Below are 19,623 nucleotides of genomic sequence, written 5' to 3' on the forward strand. Positions count from 1 at the left end.
GTGTGGGGACGGTGCTTTGCTCAGTGGCACCTCAGTGGCACCTTGGCGGATCGGGATTCGAACCGGCAACCTTCTGATTACGGGGCCGCTTCCTTAACCGTTGTTGTTATGGGCTTGTGTTTACTACCATTTAGCGTTGCTTGTTAACAGTCGCAGGTGGTGTTTCTGAAAGAAATACAGTCAGAATGTGGAATCGTGTTTGCACTTTTTCAGATCGGTGGCCTATAGTTTTTTTTTTCTGGTAGTTTATGATCGCGTCTGGCAACCCGCGCTGACTGTCACCAGTCACTTCCGCGTTGGCAGTTCCGCGGGTCGCGGATCCATCCACGTCAGTTTTGCTTTTAGAAACACAGCTCGGGAACAGACGCGCGACGCACATGCGGCGGTGACCGAAACGAAAGCCGCCCGCCAACATGTCGTTGCTGGATTCCGACGACAGCTACGATTTCGTCTTCAAGATCGTCCTGGTCGGAGATGTCGGCGTGGGCAAAACGTGCGTGGTGCAACGGTTCAAGACGGGCATATTTATCGAAAGGCAGGGCAACACCATCGGAGTGGACTTTACCATGAAGACCGTGGAGATCCAAGGGAAACGAGTCAAGGTTCGCGCACAAACTAACGTTTCGTGTCTATCTTACAATGCCTCCTTTCTTAATCTCTTGTTTTTGTGTGTTTGATTTAATCAGGTCAATAAGACCGGCGTGTTGAGCATTAGCATCGTTTGCAAAATAATTTACTGCTGCTTCACGCCCCTCGTGTTCCGTGTCTACTGCTTATTCTTTGTAATACTGTGAGAACAAATCGACATGTTTGTTCCGTGTACTGAATGTACATATTATCACCACGTGTAACGTTTTTCCCCCTCATGACGCTAGAACAAAAAAAAATTCAGTTTGCTCTAATAAGCAGCCTTTTAAAATCGCCACGTCCCGCTTGCCATTAAATCTACCCCTACAAACCTCGGCTTTTAAACCCAGGCTTAAAACTCATCTGTTCTCTTTAGCTCTTAAAGATTTTAAAAGTTTTTACCCTCCATGTAAATTTTTGTAATGCTTTCTTCAGATCGAGTTTAAAGCGATCATTTATTTTTATGTTTTTTTTTTTCCCTTCAGCCTGCCAAATTATATATTTTTTAAAGCTTTTATTATCCAAGTATATTACTTTGTACGTCTTGTGTATAATTGTATGTCTGTTTATGCCTGTACAGCCCTTTGGTGAAGGGGAACTGCTGTTAAAGTGCTCTAGAAATAAAGTTGACTTGACCAATACGTGCCTCCTGCCAGTCGCGGGTCGGCAAAGAACAGGTCCGCACCCTGATCTTTTAAATGGAACCGCTATGAGCTAAGCTACTGCGACGGTAACCCACTGGCCCCAGCGTTCATTGTTTTATTGGGTCTTTTTACTGCAGTGACAAAGCACCGGTAACCTGAACAAGAAGAAATAGTAAAATAGGCCCTTTTAAACTTCCCATAATTCCTTATCGTAGTTGGAGCGGAGGGATGCAATCACTTGACAGTAGGGCCTATGACATGGATCTTCCTCCAGTAAATTTCCACCCTTGAAATAATACAACCGCGGAGCCTTTCCCAGTTAACCTTTAGGGCATGATAATTGTTCCCAGTTAACCCGTGTTTCCTGCAATCGAAGCAAGCTGCTCCTGTAAACCAGCCAGCGTGCCTGTTGCCGTTTTGTAGGACATCTCTTACATCATTTGACCAAATGTCACAAGGTAACAGCAGCCACTGGACCCACCAAGCTGCCAAGTCAAGGCTGCATTCCAACTTGTGAATGTGTTGACAGTGGGAGCGTCAGAGCATTCATGCTTTCTTTTTTTAAAAAGATAGAAAGGGGACAAAATGTTCTAAATCAGATTACGGGTACCGTCAGATCAATATCGATCAATATCTGTATCAGTCAGGCCACCCTTGTTGTCATCTGGCTGTATGTCCCCAGTTTCGGAACTTGCTCCATTCATTTCGAACAGTGTTAGGAACATGGCCGAGCGGCAGTGGTCTTGTGTATTTTGGGGGGGGCTGTGGACTGACTCGGAGCTGGGAGTGAAGCTCATGTTGAGCTCTGGGGCTGAGTCGGCTAAAGTCAGCAGATTTACCATGTGACCCAGGGCAGGAGAACAAGCTGGATGCCACTCGATCTAGCTGTTCCATTGCCTTTATGTTGTAAAGCATGAAAGGTGGTGGCTGGAGATGGGAAATAAACAGGTGGCGTGATGTTGGTGTCTGTCGATTAACAGCTGCAGATCTGGGACACGGCGGGACAGGAGCGCTTCCGCACCATCACCCAGAGCTACTACCGCAGCACAAATGGCGCCATCATCACCTATGACATCACCAAGCGGCCCACCTTCCAGTCCGTCCCCAAGTGGATGGATGACGTGAAGAAGTATGGTGGCTCCAACATTGTGCCACTCTTAATTGGTGAGTGATCAGGAAGTTTTGAAGGTGCTTTGGTGGGTGAAAACATGAGATTGTTTAAAATAGAAAATACTGTTTTCTTCCCAAAGAACACAAACAGATTGATAATCTGATGTATCAGTTTGAGTTGATGGAATTCACCACACTCTACTTATGGCAACACCCCCCACCCCCCACCCCCCCAAACTGGACCTATTTATGAAATTGGCCAACTTCAGAAATTATTTTTATTCTGACAATTTGGTCCTATTGGGGCAGTGGTGGCCTAGCAGCTAAGGAAGCAGACTCGTAATCAGAAGGTTGCGGGTTCAAATCCCAAACCGCCACTGAGATCCCCTTGACCAGGTACCGTCCCCACACACTGCTCCCCGGGCTGGCCACTAAGGATGATGGGTTAAATGCAGACTTCATTGCGTTCATTATGTGCTGTGCTGCAGTGGTTCACAATGACAATCACTTCACTTTCACTAACTTTCAGAATATGGCAAAATGGAAAAAATACATGTATTAATAAATGATGAATTTATTAAAAACGTGGTCACGTCGCACGATTTTCAGTTGTAGCTGTAACCACGTGGTTGGTTCCATGCAGGTAACAAGGCGGACTTGGGTGAGCAGCGCGAAGTGCCGTTTCAGGAGGCCCAGTCCCTGGCACATCAGCTGGACTTCTTCAGCGCCATCGAGACCTCGGCCAAGGAGTCCACCAACGTGGACGAGGCCTTCAACAAAATGGCCACTGAGCTCATCCTGAGGCACGGCGGGCCCATATTCAACGAGAGCGTGACCGACAGCTTCAAACTCAACAGTAAGGACGTGGCCACAGACGGCTGGGGCTGCGGCTGCTGATCGGCGATGACCCGTCCAAGTTTCCTTCTGTCCGCCGTAAATCGATTCTGTGTCTGTTCACACGACTCTATGGCCTGGAGCCTTGTTTTTAATTTAAGTAGACGTTTCTGTGCCAGATTGGCTTAAGATGTGAGAGGAAAGCTGACTGAAGTCTTATGGACAGACCGAATGGCGCAATATCGAGGACTGTATGACATGGCTGGTAATGAACTGGCCTCATTTCTTCACGCGCGTTTCTCAGTGAACGCACACTGCCAACGCAGCATTTCTGTCTGGGGATATGAATGTTCTGCTTGTTTTCTCTTTGTTGGTTCTGGTCACAGAAAATGCAGATGCCAGAAATTCTAGGTTCCGTTTAAAAGAAACAATCATGACTGCCGTAGTAAAACTTGATGTATTTTTGAACTACTGATATCATTTACATGCGTATCAGGAGATTTTTTAATTTTTTTGTGCTTGGTCTAGTTTTTCAGTAAGGGAATTATTTTCAAGTATCACACAGCATCACACCACAACTGGAATGAACAAAAACATGAATGAAACTGGAATCTTTTGTACAAAAAAACTACATAGAAAGACAAAGTACAAGAATATTGAAAGCGAGTGCTGCATAGGCACAGGCCATGCTTTTACCACAGGAGATCTGGTTCTTTGGACCTTCTGGTTGGACTGTTTTAGCTACTGCTTCTGTCAACAGGATGTGTTCAAGTTTCACTTTTTCATCAAATGAGGAACCGAACTGAAGACCCAGACTGTTTAGACATCTGGTTTGTCCCTCCCCCGAGGACAAAGGATGAGATGTGCTGATGAGGAGATGGCACTTTGAACCAGAAGCTCCATCGCAGGAGAGTTAAGAGTAGGTGTCTAGATTGAATAATAAAAAAACCATATGGTTTGGAAGTATGGAAGAATGAAATAACCACAGTAATCTTACTCCTCTAGTCGCATATCCTCACATTTTCCCACCCTCCAAACCCCAAACCATCTCCAAGCATGCAGGACATCCACCCTAAGCCCACAACCAGAAATCCTCCCAACATGTCTACTAAACTACTTTCAGCAGAAGAGGTGGGCTACACTTCTGGATGAAAAGAGACAGCCGTCTTCGTCGTTCAGTGCAATGAGTTTAAACACGAAGAGACACAGAGAGGGCGTGTGACCCGTTTTAAGAGATTTTGAAGCCAGTGCAATGTGTGCGTCTGGGAGTTTGATAAAACGTACGCACCCGTGTAGAGGGCCGTGTACTTTGCATGGACTGATAGGGACTGATAGTGTGTGATTGCTTGTGCTTTCAGCGTGATTCTCAAGCCATGTTGAAACCGCAGTGGATTGCAGCCTTGCGAAGACCGCTGCACACAGTTCATTACGAAACGTACATCGTGTACCTCATCAGTCATGGAAATTAACTGAGATAATATTAGGGTTTTTTTTTTTTTTGGAAAAGCACATATTCAGGTATTGTTCAAGGTAGTTTTAGGATGTTGAGTGCATTTTCATAAATATTTTCACTGATTTCTTATGTAATTTTTTTTCTGACATAATTTTATAGTGAAGTTTTTAGGTTTGTATTAATTTTTCGGGATGGATTTTAATGTCTGTGCTTTCAGTGCTTTTATAAATATGGAACTGTCACTTTGTGATGCCATACTATGGTTGGGATGTACTTGAAGGATTTTTATGGAGGTTTGTTTTGAGTGCCTTATTATAATGTGAAAATGACTGATAACGAGAGCTGAAAGACATAGATCTATGCATTTTATTATGTCTTAGCCATCAGTAGGATTTGTTTGAAATCTATTTTTAAATCATAATTGTATACCAAGAACAGTAAATTATATGTTTATATTGAATCAAATATCTTTTATAAAGGGCTTTAGTACCATTTTTGTCTTCCTTTGTTTTACGGATGTGATGTAGTCCATTGTATCAATTTTTATAGAGTGGACAAGGAATGATGCTGAGAGGAAAAAATAAAACAAGAGTGGTACCCTCTTTTATTATCAATATCTGCTTAAATTTCTTCAGTCTCCTTTGTTAAAGAATAAATCTAAAAGTTAATAATAAAAAATAAATAAACCTCATTCATGCATTTCTTTGTTTACAATGGTAGCACTTTCTTTACGTGAGCCCACAAAACCAGGTGAAAGCTGATCTTCAAAGTCCATCCTCCATTAGCTATTGTGACTAAATATAGACAATTCTATAATTGCAATAAAAAAAATTTATTCTGCCAGATTTAATTGTCTAACAGCTTATCACACAGTTAAGGCACTGCAAAGAAAGTGGGACCATTACAAAAATGAACATTAACATTTTTGATCACATGGGCTAACACCTATAGCTTTGCAGTTTGTTCAACAAGTTGAAATAGTAGATGACTGCACAAAATGAACAGTAGTGCATGTTAAAAACAAAGTAAAAAAAACAATATCCATACACAAACCTTGTCTGTACCAGTAAAACATTACATTATGATTTTTTCATGTGGGTGTGTGTGAACAGACTCGTATATACAGGTTACACTAAAAACTGGCAAACCATGGCATGTCTTAAGTAACTGACCTATCTTTAACTTGTGCAGTAAAATAAACACTTGGGCATTTTCTGGATGAGTTAGTGTAAGGTTCTACTCGCTCACCTTATGGACAAATAATGCAACAATTATGTATTTAAGAAAAAACGTTAAAAAAAAAAAAAAAAAAAGAAGTCATATGTGTATGAAACATCCTACCTGGTGGACTGACCTATGTACTGTAGTACAGCTAATGTTATATGTACAGCACCTGCACATCACTTCTATATACGACACTACTGAAATAGATTAAAAGCCCTTCAGGCTTGTGTGAAAAGTAACAGTGTTCGTTCTCCCGAGTTCTGTGCTTGGTTAAAAGGTCTTGTCAGCTGGAATGAAACATGCCTTGGGAGATGGAAGGAGGAGAAATTTTTGAGGGCCAGGTGACAGATGAACCCATTTTTAAAAGACAGACACAGTGACTGCTTCTAGGATTTCATTATAGTCTGACTTCCTCTTGGCTACAGAACCGAATGCCACATGTCATCTGCCAGTTCTAGCCTTGGATTCTGTGCCTATTCTTTAAACAGGAAGTCTTCTTGTTGAAAAACGAGGACCATCTTAGTAGCATTTGCTTAGTCTAACAGAACCTTTGGGGAAACACCTAAACAGCAGATCCTATGTTCTCCTTCTGGAAGATGAGCTCCACGGCTGCAGCCACATCCTGCACAATGTGGCTCGGCTCCACTAGAGCAGGGTCAAAGCGGAAGTCGCGGTGCCCATGGAACACTGTCTCTTTAATGCACTGGTTCGCATCCTTGGGTACCTCGGTGTGAGGGTTGTACACGCCAGTGCACACCAGAAAGGACGTGCAGGATGTGGCTGACGGCGCTGCCAACTCGCTCTCCCAGCCGCTGTATGCCAGGTCTACCTCTTGGGGCACGGCAGAGGTCGGCGAGGGCGTGCTTCCATGTGCGCTTGCCACGACTTTGGCCACAGTTTTGGCAGTCTTTCGGCTAGACCGTTCTTCGAGGTAGCGGTTGTAGAGATTAGCACCGTAGATGTCCGTCATGAGGTTGTCCCTGATTATTTACAGAGATAAAATGGGAACAATTAAAATCTCCATCACCCCCTATCAACTCTGCTTTCTGCAAAGTTCCGCCTAAAAATAGTGCAGGCATGTGCAAGATGTTGCTTGTGTGTCTACACAAAGAGTGAAAAAGAAAACTGTGTTCTGTTGATAATGTTGAATAATGAGTAATGTTGCATCAATGGAAAACAGCTTTGAGGCCTGAGGGACCCTTACAGAAATGAGCACATCTGACTACCGGTAACTGCATACTGCCCACAGCATGATAGGAGTTAAGAGGTTAATTTAGGTGTTTAGCATTAAGAGCGCTAAATAAGGAACAAGAAAAGGCAGGGTTGAGGTAACAACGTGATCTTTCCTTTTCAACCACGTGGACTGTTCCTGAAGCAGGGGTAGAAGTACCCTATTAGACCAAACAAGTTCAGCATTTTCAACGGGTGTAGTGTGGCCTCATACCCGATAGCATAGAGGGTCCTGATGGGGGTGCTCCATCCCCTCTCAGCTGCCTGTTCTCTGATCAGGTACTCGGCGTAGTGGTACGTCAGTTCACTGGGCTTCCCCATGAGAGCCTCATACTTCAGATCTTTGCCTGTGATCTTCTTGTAGATGTTCTCCAGACACACCAAGAAGGTTCCATGACCAAACCTGTTAGTAGGACAGCTGTTCACAATTTTGCTGGACATCAAATACCAGAAATAGTGACTGCTCTTTTCAGTGTGATTCATTCATTTTTGTACAAATTACGTTTGTTCATTAATAATGATCCAGATGATCATTATTAAAACAAAATACCTATGACTTATGTATCTGTTATAATGCATACTGTCAAAACAGAGCTAAAGGGTTATCATAAGTAAGACTCTACCGTGGTGAATGTGCCTCTGCCATCCACATCAGGTCCATGTTGCAGGCCAACAAAGGAAGGTGGGGGAATGGCGAGTTAAGGTATGCATTGCTCAGGTTCCCATTGGTCAGAAGCACATCAACAATCAGCTGCAGGTTCGTCTCCCATCGGATAGGCTCACCAAACAGAATCACAGCTACAAAGCAAGACAAAACTTATGTCTAAACTTGTGGCCAAATGTTAATATATAAATATAAATTAATTGGAAATAATGTTATTTATAGCCATCGGCTGAGAGAAAGCAGCTAAAAGTTCTTGCATTTATGATATGACTCCTTGGTATCTTTACTGAGGTCTTTCACCTAAATCTTCAAACTCCAGCAAGAACTGGAATGACGTTAGAAAGCATGAACTTATATTTTAATTGTTATAATGGCTTAAATCAGTAAGTATCAATAGGCACCAGTTACACTCATTTTTGTGAGAGAGACTGCAAAAGACTTTGCTAAGAAACAAAAGAATACAATTAATGGTACACCGGATCAATGAACTGGGTAATTATTGACAAATGTTTTTTTTTTTTTACCTATAGCTAATGTGTTTACATATGGAACAAAGCTTGGTAGCTGTAAAGAGACCACACAGAAATGGGCTCCATACCTTCAACTTTAGGAAGATTTGCAACAGGAGAGGCCTAGAGTGAAGGAAATAGGAAATTATTTGATATTCTTTTCATCAAATGGTATAAACAATTAAAATAAAGATACATATTACAACAAGTCCGCTGCTTTGGATGAAGGAAATTAATGTACTTTTTTTTTTTTTTTTTTTTAAATAATGCCTGCGGAATAACATTTTAACATGTAAACATTACCCAACCAAACCTGTTCATCGAAAATCTAGACCAAAATCTAGTTTCCTGTCTAGGACTGTAAATCTGGGTCTTTATTCAGAAACTCAAGCCTGTGTGTCATCCATGCATTCACACAAACAGGTCTATTTACCAGGTCATTAAAACAAACACAAATGTCCCGTAATTCCTCGGAAACTGGTGTTGTGAAGGAATCTGTTTTAAGAGTTAGAATGATGGCTCGTGTTGGGTAACAGCCTTAATCCTACAATGAAAATAGGGCTTTGCAGTATAAGCACTCAAACTAACCGGCAGTTTAGGGCGTCTGTTGTGATCCACCATGTCCAACAAGGGGTAAGACTCCCTCAGCATGTCAATGCTGATCACCTTTGTGAAACCCAAGCTATAAAGGGCTGATTTAAGGATCAATTCCACATCATGTAAAATCAGAAAGAGATTGTATGATTTACAAATAGCATATAGGCAATGACTACAATAAGTGAGGAGGAGATAAAGTATCATCAATTAAATAAAATTCAGATGGGCTGGTGAAGTCTGAGTGAATTGGATATTGTTGTTGCAAAAGCAAATGAAGCAAAACCTGTTCTGCACCCCCCCCCAAACATTTATCCCACATCATGTTTCGCATGCAGACACATCTGTGTTTGGACAATAAACGTTGTTTATTTACATTATATTTACATTTACGGCATGTATCAGACATCCTTATACAGAGCGACTTGCACTCAGTAGTTACAGGGACACTCAGGGTTAAGTGTCTTGCTCAGGGACACAATGGTAGTAAGTGGGATTTGAATCTGGGTCTTCTGGTTCATAGGTGAGTGTGTTACCCACTAGGCTACTATCACGGTATATATATTTTAAAATGAAGTCTAAATGCCACACTTTCATTGTGCTCTGAAGGGATTGTGTGTTTGTAACAGTGTTCTGTATCTCTGACAAAATAATCTTGACATCCTAATCTATTGCAGATTTTGTTTCTGCATTGCATAACCACTTATTAGGTCGGGTTCTTGGAGATCACCCTATAAACCATAGACCACCCCATCATTCCGATTAATCTATGCAGCAAAAACAACTGCCAGTTACACAATGACTGCTGAGATCACAAGCTGCTGAAGCAAAACCACGTAAAGAGCAAAAACATTCAGCAATTCTGCAAACTCGTATTTCCTTTAGATTGGAAACTGAAATGCTTGTAATTGCTGCTTTGAATGGGAAAGGGATGTTTTATATTGCTGCTAACCACCAAATTCTGGTTTTTAATGTCTGTTACTATCCATTCAGTTGTGTTCATAGCACAGGTACAATTGGAAAAATGTAACCCAGCAAGTGTGGAGTAAACAGAATAATGCACAGGAAATAAATGGAGACATGATAAATGAAAAGGATACTTCTTGGCAATGTCCAGAACAGGGCCTTGACCAGACACAAGAACACACTGGTCATGGTATTTCCGGAACATTCGCAGGGGACTATGAGACATCATGACTTGATCTTGGGAGATCTGTTGAAAAACCAAGAATGAGACCTAAATGGTCATTTTTGACTCACTCCTCATCTTGGAAACTTTTTTTTTTTTTTTTTTAAATGATCAGCACTGAGTAAAAAATGAAGCAGAAAAAAAACATCAAAGCCTAAGATTTCATTAACAAACTCACAACTCACCGAAACTCCCAGAATGTGAGAGAGCTGATCTGCCTTCTTCTGACGGAGACAGTTCCCAGCATTTGTGACGAACACCACGGGAACAACAAACTGGCCATTTGAGTCCACAAGCTTCTGAAAGGCCTTTTTCGCTGCTGGAATTGGAGTCTTGCCCCGGACGAGCACCCCATCAATATCAAACAGCAAGCCAAAATCTGGCTGGAACTGTGGCACGCACACGCACACACACACACACAAATTAGATAAACAGATTTGATTCCCTACAATGAATAGACAGTCACGTATTTCTATATAAATTAAATGAACATTTACACTGGATTTCAATTGTAAATGTTTTGTGACATGATTCAATGGTGACATAACTCAAACACAAACCTCACACTGAACAGGGCAGTGCAGTCGTTTAATGATGTAAATCCTAGGACCCTGAAGGCTAAAAAGATTGTGCTGAACCCCCAGTGGTTCCCAGCATTGTTGTAAGCACACATTCTCCTCACACGCACTTGAAGATTACAGCATCTGTCACCGCCAAAGCCACCAAACTAAACATCTGTGCTTTCCCTTCAGGGACTACTTTTTCATCTTTTTTTTTTTATTTCAGTTCCACTGGGATAATCAGTTTCCATCAGTAATTTGGGGCTGACCAAGACACAATTTCCAACAATTTAGCAATCACTGTAATAAGCAGAATCCACATCACATAAAATGCTTATGTAAAGGAGCCTTTAAAGATCTTCATAGTTAGTGGCTGAGTGGTAGTAGCCTAGTGGGTAACACACTCGCCTATGAACCAGAAGACCCAGATTCAAATCCAACTTACTACCATTGTGTCCCTCAGAAACACACTTAACCTTAAGTTGCTCCAGGGGGGGACTGTCCCTGTAACTGGATAAGGGCATCTGATAAATGCTTTAAAAGTAAACGTGTCTAGACTCCAGCAGGACCATTGGCCATTTCTTCAAACCCCTATTGCTCCCTGTGAGTAAGAGACAAATGCAGAAGGCACATTTCTTTGTTCGCACCCTGTGCTGTGCTTCACAATGAAACTAACTTCACAAATTACTTCTGCAATCCACCCAGGCCCTGAGGCACGAAAGCATCTCCAAACTGGTGTGGGATGTGCTGTACAAGTACAGGTGAAAAACGAGATTAAGAGTCAGGATTAAGAGTCTCAGGGACACAATGGTACTAAGTGGGGTTTGGTGTCTGTGATTTTGTGGTTTTCTGGTTCATAGGCGTGTGTGTTACCCACTAGGCTACTACAACCCTACATAAAACATACAAGATTACTTTGGGTCTGAAATTTCATCAATGGGTTTGAGTCATTGTTTAAAGGAACTCTACCAGAGAAAATCACATGTACATAAGTATTTACAGCCTTTGCTCAATACTTTGTTGTTGGCAGAAATTACAGCCTCAAGTCTTTTTTTAATATGATTCCACAAGCGTGGTACACCTATCCTTGGCCAATTTCACTCGTTCCTCTTTGCAGCACCTCAAGCTCCTTTGAGATCTTGGCTGTGTGCTAAGGGTCATAGTCCTGCTGAAAGATGAACCGTTGCCGGAGTCTGAGTTCAAGAGCGCTCTGGGGCAGGTTTTCATCCAGGATGTCTCTGTACATTGCTGCAGTCATGTTTCACTCTATCCTGACTAGTCTCCTAGACTGCAATTAGACTGCAGCTGAGAAACATCCCCACAGCATGATGCTGCCCCACCACCATGCTTCACTGTAGGGATGTTATTGGCCTGGTTATGACTGGTGCCTGGTTTCCTCCAAATGTGATGCCTGGCATTCACACCAAAGAGTTCAATCTTTGTATCATCAGACCAGAGAATTTCCTTTCTCATGGTCTGAGAGTCCTTTTGTCAAACTCCAGGAGGGCTGCCATGTGCCTTTTATTAAGGACCAAGAACCTTTGGGGTGCTCTTGTCAGAGTGATAATCACATTCTTGGTCACCTTCCTGAATAAGGCACTTCTGATTGCTCCTTTTAGATGGCCGGCCAGCTCTAGGAAGAGTCCTGGTGGTTTTGAACTTCTTCCACTCGGATGATGGAGGCCACTGTGCTCAATGAGACCTTCAAGGCAAGATACATTTTTCTGTAACCTTCCCAAGATTCGTGCCCCAAGGTCTTGGGGGTCTTCAAACAATTGACTTCTTGCTTGATTTCTGCTCTGACACGAACTGTCTACCGTGGGACGTTATATAGACTGTGTGTGCCTTTCCTAATCATTTCCACTCTACTGTTTTCTTTTCCCCATAAGTCGACTCCAATAAAGCTGCAGAAACAGCTCAAGGATGTTCAAGGAAAACAGGAGGCATCTGAGCTCAGTTTTGAGCTTCATGGCAAAAAAAAAAAAAACTGATTTCAGTTTTTTATTTTTAATACATTTACCAAAACCTGAAATAAACGTCGTCATTATGGGGTGTTGTGTGTAGAATTCAGAGGAGGGCGGAATTTAATCCATTTTGGAATTGTGACAAACTGTCACTGACAAAGGCACCACAGGGATGGCATTTTGTGAACCTCTCTGTCTGCTACCTCTCCTGACACAGGCATTACACGCGATGAAGCGAACACGGCACCGAGCAGCACTTCACACTCGCAATGCTGCCCACGGGGAGGCCGCATGATGCCAACCGATACCGCCACACGACGCGTATCGAATGAACACGCAGCGAATGCATCGGCCGCGTCAATAGGGCATCGCCGCAGCAAAGTGGGGGGAAAAAACACGAAGTAACACGCCCGGGTTTGAACGAAACCAAAAACGTAAACGGAGGTCGTGCGACCATAACAAAAAAAAAAAACGAAAAACGAAAACGCAACGAAAACACGCACACCGACGTGAAGCGGTCCCGTGTGGACGCGCCGACGTTTTTATTTTTAACGCGGCGAGGTTAGATGACAGTGGATGACAGCGAGGTTAGATGCGAAACCCGACACCCGTCCCGCTTCGTCGCCGAAGAGACCACCGCCAACAAGCGAAGAATATTCGCCAAAAACGACGACGCGTGACACAGATTCGCCGGAGCGAGTAAACAGCAGTCCGGCTCGGAGTTACGCGGTCAAAGTGAGCAGGACAGAAAAGGAAAAAACAAGATGCTGCGCCCGTCTAAATGGGTGCCAGTACCGGAGTGGACTGAACCCGGGCGGTGGTACCTTGCCGGAGCCGGACGCCGCAGTGCCGCACAGACCGCATCGAGCCACCGCGGTCCCCGCTCCGACCGGCCGGCCGTACAGGGTGTTCGCGGCCCGGCACAGCGAATTCAGGGCCCTCATGTCGGTCGTGCTCCGCCTGTTGTTCCCGGCCGGTTTCAGCGGCGTCTAATTCCTCCATATAGCTTTTGTAGGAGTGAGACGTGACGACACAGGAGGAGGTTCCGACACGCGGCGGAGGAAGCGCCCTACAGGACGCCGCACGCCAACGTCGCGGTCTTTATTGAGCGTTATTGCCGTGGATTTTGTAGTGTGTGTGTGTGTGTGTGTGTGTGTGTGTGTTTTTCCTCTTTTAAAACGGGAAGTCTAGAAACGAAATGGCGCCGCATCGACTCGCTTCCTCGCCGGAAAGGGGAAGAGCGCGTCCCCGCCGCATCTTCAGGCGCGCGGAGCCGGTGACGTCACCCAGATGCAACATCACTTTAATACCGTTCAATGTCTATTAGTTTGGTGAAGTGATTGGCACATGTGATACGCAGCAGCACAGCACACACAGTGAAATTTGTCCTCTGCATTTAACCCATCACCCTGAGTGAGCAGTAGGCAGCCGTGACAGGCGCCCGGGGTGTGGGGGGGACGGTGCTTTGCTCAGTGGCACATTACCAATGTAAATGGTCATGAAAATAAAGAAAACTCATTGAATGAGAAGGTGTGTCCAAACTTTTGGCCTGTACTGTAAATGGCTGAAGTCCGGGCTAAACACTTTATTTGAAGCATTGTACAGACAGACAAAAAGTTTAAATTCAGTATGCTGCACACACCAGTTTCAGACTTGCAGCCCAGAGATGCACGTGATCATTTGTGCAACTTCAAATTAAACGCTAAGATCTGATTTAGCCTTGATGCGGAGGGCGTGACTGGGTCACCCCTACCCCCAGCAACACCTTCATTTTCTGTAGTCACATGAGTCCAGCTGCCTCAAGTCTCCAGCCCCGTAATTCAATACGCTCACTACACTTTAGCTCCATGAAATGCCAGAGATGGTGGAGTCCGGAATCACATGCCAAAGCATACGGTACCAAATTAAAAACAGAGAGCCTGTTATTACATGGTTAAAAGCATAATATTAAAAAATAACACAGACACAGGAAATAGTAATCACATTTTAGTAGAAAAATGTTTATGGATCAATAACATGGAAGAAAAGTGTACAAAATGGTTATATTTACAGTTTCGAGCCACAATCCAGGCCCTGATGCTCCCAAAACATATCAAACCGGTCTGTTGAGAACCTTATCTTCTGTCTGATGAACAATACTCACTTCTAACATTAAGCAATCTTAGAAACATGCTGAGACAAGAAGGGTTCTACAAGCCAAGTAAGGCTTTTGCCTCCTCGCTCTGAGCCATGAGGTTCTCACTGGCATACTTCTGCAGGAGTTCCATCTTCTTCCTCCTGACCAAGGCCTCTTCAATCTGCAATAAGAAGAAGCAATGGCATCAGAACTGTATAGATCATCATTCACAAAAGAGACAGTAGATTTTACATATACCATGGTTTCCTCCAGTTCGTCCTTTATGTATAGGCATTTGAGTATATCAGTTTTAGCATTTTTTCATAAGACAACTGTAGAAAAATGAACTGTGCTTTGACATCTTATATTTTGAGTATATTCTTGCATAGAAATCAATATCAGTGAAGAACATCTAAGTTTAAAAAAAAAACAAAAAAAAAAAAAAAAAACAAGATCCAATGGTGGTGGCCTAGCAGGAAAGGTAGTGGACTCATAACTGGAAGATTGCGTGTTTAAATTCCAAACCATCAATGTGCTACTGTGGTCTCCTGGAACAAGGAATCGTCCCCACACACTGCTCCCCGGATGCCTTTCATGGCTGCCTTCTGCTCACTAAGGTTGATATGAAGGACACATTTTGCTCACCTCTTTCTGGGAAGGCACAGGTACATGTCCGATGAACATCTGAGCGCCATTCTCTCCTTCTACCTGGTCAAACATCTCCTCATCAGAGTGCTTAATAATGAGAGAAAATCATTCATTACAATCAAATCAGGACACAAAACAATCTTCAAATAAATGTCTGAATTGACACAGACAAGCTATGGCCTTCATAACTCAAGCAAACTAAAAACAAATAGATTTTTTAGAGTAACAAATAGAGTAACAAGATACTGGTGAACCAGTTCCAAGTAGCCTTTTAAGTCAGACTACATATCAATTTGAGAAATGTATCAGTTTCAATGATGCTGAATAAAATCTCATTTGCAGACAGCAGTAAGTTACCTCTTCATCAACAGCATATATGTACTTCTCCTCCTCCTCCTCAATCTCTTTCTCACCACCTCCCTCAGCCAGCCTCGCTTCCTTTTCAGCTTTCCATTTGTCAACAGCTTCTGCAATGACTGAAAAAGAAAATGGACAAATGGGCATTACATGCAAACGTCATTATTCTAACAGTACAGACTGATAGGTTTATGGAAGCATGATGGACTCACAATCAAAACCAGTGTGAAATCTAGGACCCAAAGTTGCTCGGAAAATCTGAAGTAAATGGCCTCACATTTTTATAAATTAATAAATCGGTCAACTAGTGACACATTGACTAGTATTAAACCGCTATGGCGAAAAAATGTGAATAAGTATGGGACAAGAAAAGCAGCTGGGGATACTGGCAGATTGTAGAAAATAGCTTGCTCAATACAAAACCATACCCCAGTGATAGGACAGCATGTGCTGGAAATAAAAATCCCAAGTAGAAACCTTTTTAAAATACCTTTTTACAGTATTGTTGAACTTGTGTACAGAATATACAACAGAGTGAATAAAAAGATTGTATTCATAGTTGGGGTCCTAGTGAACCGGAATTGATCTCTTCATCAATAGTAACTTGAAAGCACGTTGTAAGTCGCTCTGGATAAGGGCGTCTGCCAAATGCCGTAAATGTAAATATATATGGGTTTGCAAAATCTGAACTAGATTTCTTGAGCAATTCTTGAGTCAGGCACAACAATCCCTTTGGCTATTGCTGTATGTTTACTAGGGTACAATACCCAAAGACCTAATGTATCCAAAAGAACACGGTGTTATTATGTTCTGTCTAAATACAGGTACCAGGACCATTCTTAAACACTGCAGATCACATCTACAATAGGACTTGAAAACATGGAGAGATGCCATGGTGGAGATTGCACAGACTAAATGACAGAAGGAGAGACAAGGAGGATGAGGAGAACCCATGGGACCTTTTTTGGATCAGCATTGGACATTCTCTCATATTGTAACTGGGATCTGATATGGATTATATGACGTGTTGCTATAATAGACTAGAATTTCCCTCGTTCTTATTTTAACTGCTCTACTCCTGTGACCTACTGTTTTTGCTGCAACAAATTCAATGATTTATGTTTGTTCCTAATTAAAGAAAAAACAATAATTTTAAATGTAAAAACCTGACTGTGATAAACCTGTCAGAATATGATGCCTGCAAAGAGGACCAGGCTACAGAGATTGCTTACATGAGCAGCAGCATGTCTCATATGCTGTTAATACATTTGCACTAATAGGAAACACATGTCCTGAGGGAGCAATCAAGTACATGAGGCCTCAGTGGCATGGTAGAAATCATACAAAGCCTACAATTGTTTCTTAATGAACCGAGGAATTTGTGTGTGTGAGTAGTTTTGAGACTGGAAGTGAAATCACGTTTCAACATTCAAGTTACTCTCTTCCTCCTCCAGAAGCATGAGGGCGTGGAGAAACTGTGGGCAACCACTGAGCCTTGAAAAATACTGCATAAAAGTACACTCATTAGGGCATGTGACCAACGTAATGTGTACACAAAAAAAAAACGTACATTTTTTTTCATATTCCTGCTCCAAAGGCACCAGCACACCATCATCTTCATCTCTGTAGCCATAGTACTCAGCATCAATCTCTTTCATTAGTTCTCCTCGAGTCTTTCTTGGTGGTAAAACAGCTAAAGTAAGGAAGCAAAATTTTAGAATTAGCTGGTTACTAAAGTAACTTGACTACGAAGGTTCTTTTCAATTGTGCAGGTCTTTATGGTTTAAATTTAAGATAACAGATGTAATAGAGACATTGCACTATTTTTGGCTACCCTTCCATAACACAATGCTAAACGCCCTGAAGAGAACTGATCAACTCACGTTCTTTCTCAAACAGCTCTCGGACACCAGGGAGTTCTTTGGCAGCACCAAAGTATTTGTAACCTCTGTTTCCAGGCACCTCCTTGCCTTCGTGGTCCAGCATTTTTGGCCCAAACCTCTAAAGCAAGAATTCAGTGAAGTTACATACATGTATGCATGTTTACAAACAGAATGAGATGAAAAAAAAAAATCCCTACATACAACCCCAAGTTTGCTTGTGGACATCCCTGTCTTTCTAACACTCACCCAATAATCAGGGCCACCCAGCTCTTTGATTCGAAACTCCCAATGGCCCTTCTCTCGAAGGAGCTTGTTGATTTCATCATTCAGGTCTCTGATCTTAAACTCCCCCAAACCGGCTGAAAAGAAGAATTCGGTCTCAAATCTCATTTCATTCATGATTCTACTGCAATGGCAATGACTTACCGTTCTGAATCTGTGCAACCTTCTTGGATATCTCACTGATGATCTAAAAAGTGGCAGCAAATGTAATGTTAACAATTTTTTAAAAATCTAAATTTAGGGGAAAAAAATGATAGTTTTGCAAGATCTTGCATTGAAAATGATAATACATATACACAAAAAAAAATCCATGTCTCAGTGCAATTAAGCCCATACATGACCACCTAATTTAAGGAGAGAACAGGCCATCATACCTGTCTTCGCCACTTCTCAGCTTTAGGCAGCTCGTTACATTCTGACGCAAGAAACGGCCGCCTCTCCTGCAACGTTCACAAATGTCATACTCGTGTACCACACATGAAAGTAGTTACATTCGAATTTTGGGAATAAACATAGGAAGACTGTACCTTAACTTTGCCCTCTTCTAGCTGTGCCTGGCGAAATCTCGCCAAGGCCGTCCTGTGACAAATAAACCAGACGTTAAGCACAATGTTTAGTATATATGTTTAGTATAATTAAACTATTCTACAGAATACTTACATGGCCTTTTCCGCGTTTCGAGCCTAATTTAAAAAGAGAGAGAGACCACATTAGCACAAACACTTTACCTGCACATGCGTTTAGAAAATTGACCTGTACAGGAATTCGTGAAATTATACAAATATCCTTAACTAGATAATCTACATGTACCGAATGCAAGATGAATACGAAGTTTCAGCAAGTATTTTAAAACATGAACATTTTTACGAGACCAATGTCTCTGTACGACAGTCCGGTACATGGGATTATTATTTAGTTCATAGTCCAACTATTCCGCTTTCCCAATCAGATAAAGCATTTCTAAATAGACATTATATTAGCCAAAAAAACTAATTATATAGAAATTAAATTCACACCATAGTTGCTGCTCACACCAGTCCCGTCGACGCTCCGTCTCCCGCGGACGCGTTAATATGACGCAAGATTCCAGCGACTAAGGAAAAACACGTGGATAAAAACCACACTGCCCCCTACCGGTCCATCTACAGTATTGTCTGAACAAGCATGAGCACAATAACATAGCTGTAATTATTCTATGGTTTGTGTTCAAATATTTGATTCAATAATTGCATAATATTTAACGGGTAATTATTCGTGCTACACATTAAGAGGCTCCTCCCCACCCCCCTGAACAAGAAAGGGAAGTGATTGTGATATACTGCAGCACAGCACACGGTGAAAGAACAAAATGTGTCCACCACCCTTGGTGAGCAGTGGGCAGCAGTGTGTGGGCACGGTACTTTCGCTCAGTGGCACCTCAGTGCCACATTGGCGAATCGGGATTCGAACCGGCTACCTTCTGATTATGGGGCTGCTTTGTTAACTGCTAGGCCATCACTGCCCCTGTATTATTATCATATTATTGCTATTATTATTCATTTTATATCATACTCTATATTATTCTGTATGTACTATGTATACTAAACTATATGCAGTGATCATATTGCTGCACTATATTATGGGCCAGTGCACAATGTCCTTTGTCATGTTGTTCTGTTCTCCAGTCTTCTTTCCCAGAAGCTTCGCAATTTTCTCTCTCTGTGTACTCGAACATAGTGAGAAGACAAAAAGGTTC

General features: G+C 42.4%; 3 protein-coding genes across 3 annotated transcripts; 1 reads left to right on the forward strand and 2 right to left on the reverse strand.

The window, feature by feature from the left end:
* Positions 1 to 289: 289 nt before the first annotated feature.
* On the forward strand, positions 290 to 5,359 carry rab43 (RAB43, member RAS oncogene family). The gene is made up of 3 exons (XM_028998287.1): positions 290 to 602; positions 2,252 to 2,435; positions 3,025 to 5,359. Exons 1-3 carry the CDS (start codon positions 414 to 416, stop codon positions 3,276 to 3,278), a joined length of 627 nt encoding a protein of 208 aa, XP_028854120.1. The 5' UTR covers positions 290 to 413; the 3' UTR covers positions 3,279 to 5,359.
* LOC114800643 (haloacid dehalogenase-like hydrolase domain-containing 5) lies at positions 5,247 to 13,824 on the reverse strand. The gene is made up of 8 exons (XM_028998286.1): positions 13,427 to 13,824; positions 10,264 to 10,467; positions 9,990 to 10,102; positions 8,884 to 8,977; positions 8,385 to 8,418; positions 7,746 to 7,920; positions 7,337 to 7,525; positions 5,247 to 6,872 (listed from the first exon to the last, which is right to left on the reverse strand). The coding sequence occupies exons 1-8, from the start codon at positions 13,544 to 13,546 to the stop codon at positions 6,455 to 6,457; spliced, it is 1,347 nt and encodes a 448-aa protein (XP_028854119.1). The 5' UTR covers positions 13,547 to 13,824; the 3' UTR covers positions 5,247 to 6,454.
* A 751-nt stretch (positions 13,825 to 14,575) lies between these two features.
* On the reverse strand, positions 14,576 to 18,974 carry isy1 (ISY1 splicing factor homolog). Its single transcript, XM_028998866.1, has 11 exons — positions 18,905 to 18,974; positions 18,549 to 18,571; positions 18,416 to 18,467; positions 18,263 to 18,328; positions 18,033 to 18,075; positions 17,853 to 17,965; positions 17,607 to 17,724; positions 17,294 to 17,416; positions 15,724 to 15,842; positions 15,364 to 15,453; positions 14,576 to 14,899 (listed from the first exon to the last, which is right to left on the reverse strand). The coding sequence occupies exons 1-11, from the start codon at positions 18,905 to 18,907 to the stop codon at positions 14,792 to 14,794; spliced, it is 858 nt and encodes a 285-aa protein (XP_028854699.1). The 5' UTR covers positions 18,908 to 18,974; the 3' UTR covers positions 14,576 to 14,791.
* Positions 18,975 to 19,623: the final 649 nt, after the last annotated feature.

Source organism: Denticeps clupeoides, chromosome 12 (assembly GCF_900700375.1).
Source record: "Denticeps clupeoides chromosome 12, fDenClu1.1, whole genome shotgun sequence".
Lineage (NCBI taxonomy): Eukaryota > Metazoa > Chordata > Actinopteri > Clupeiformes > Denticipitidae > Denticeps > Denticeps clupeoides.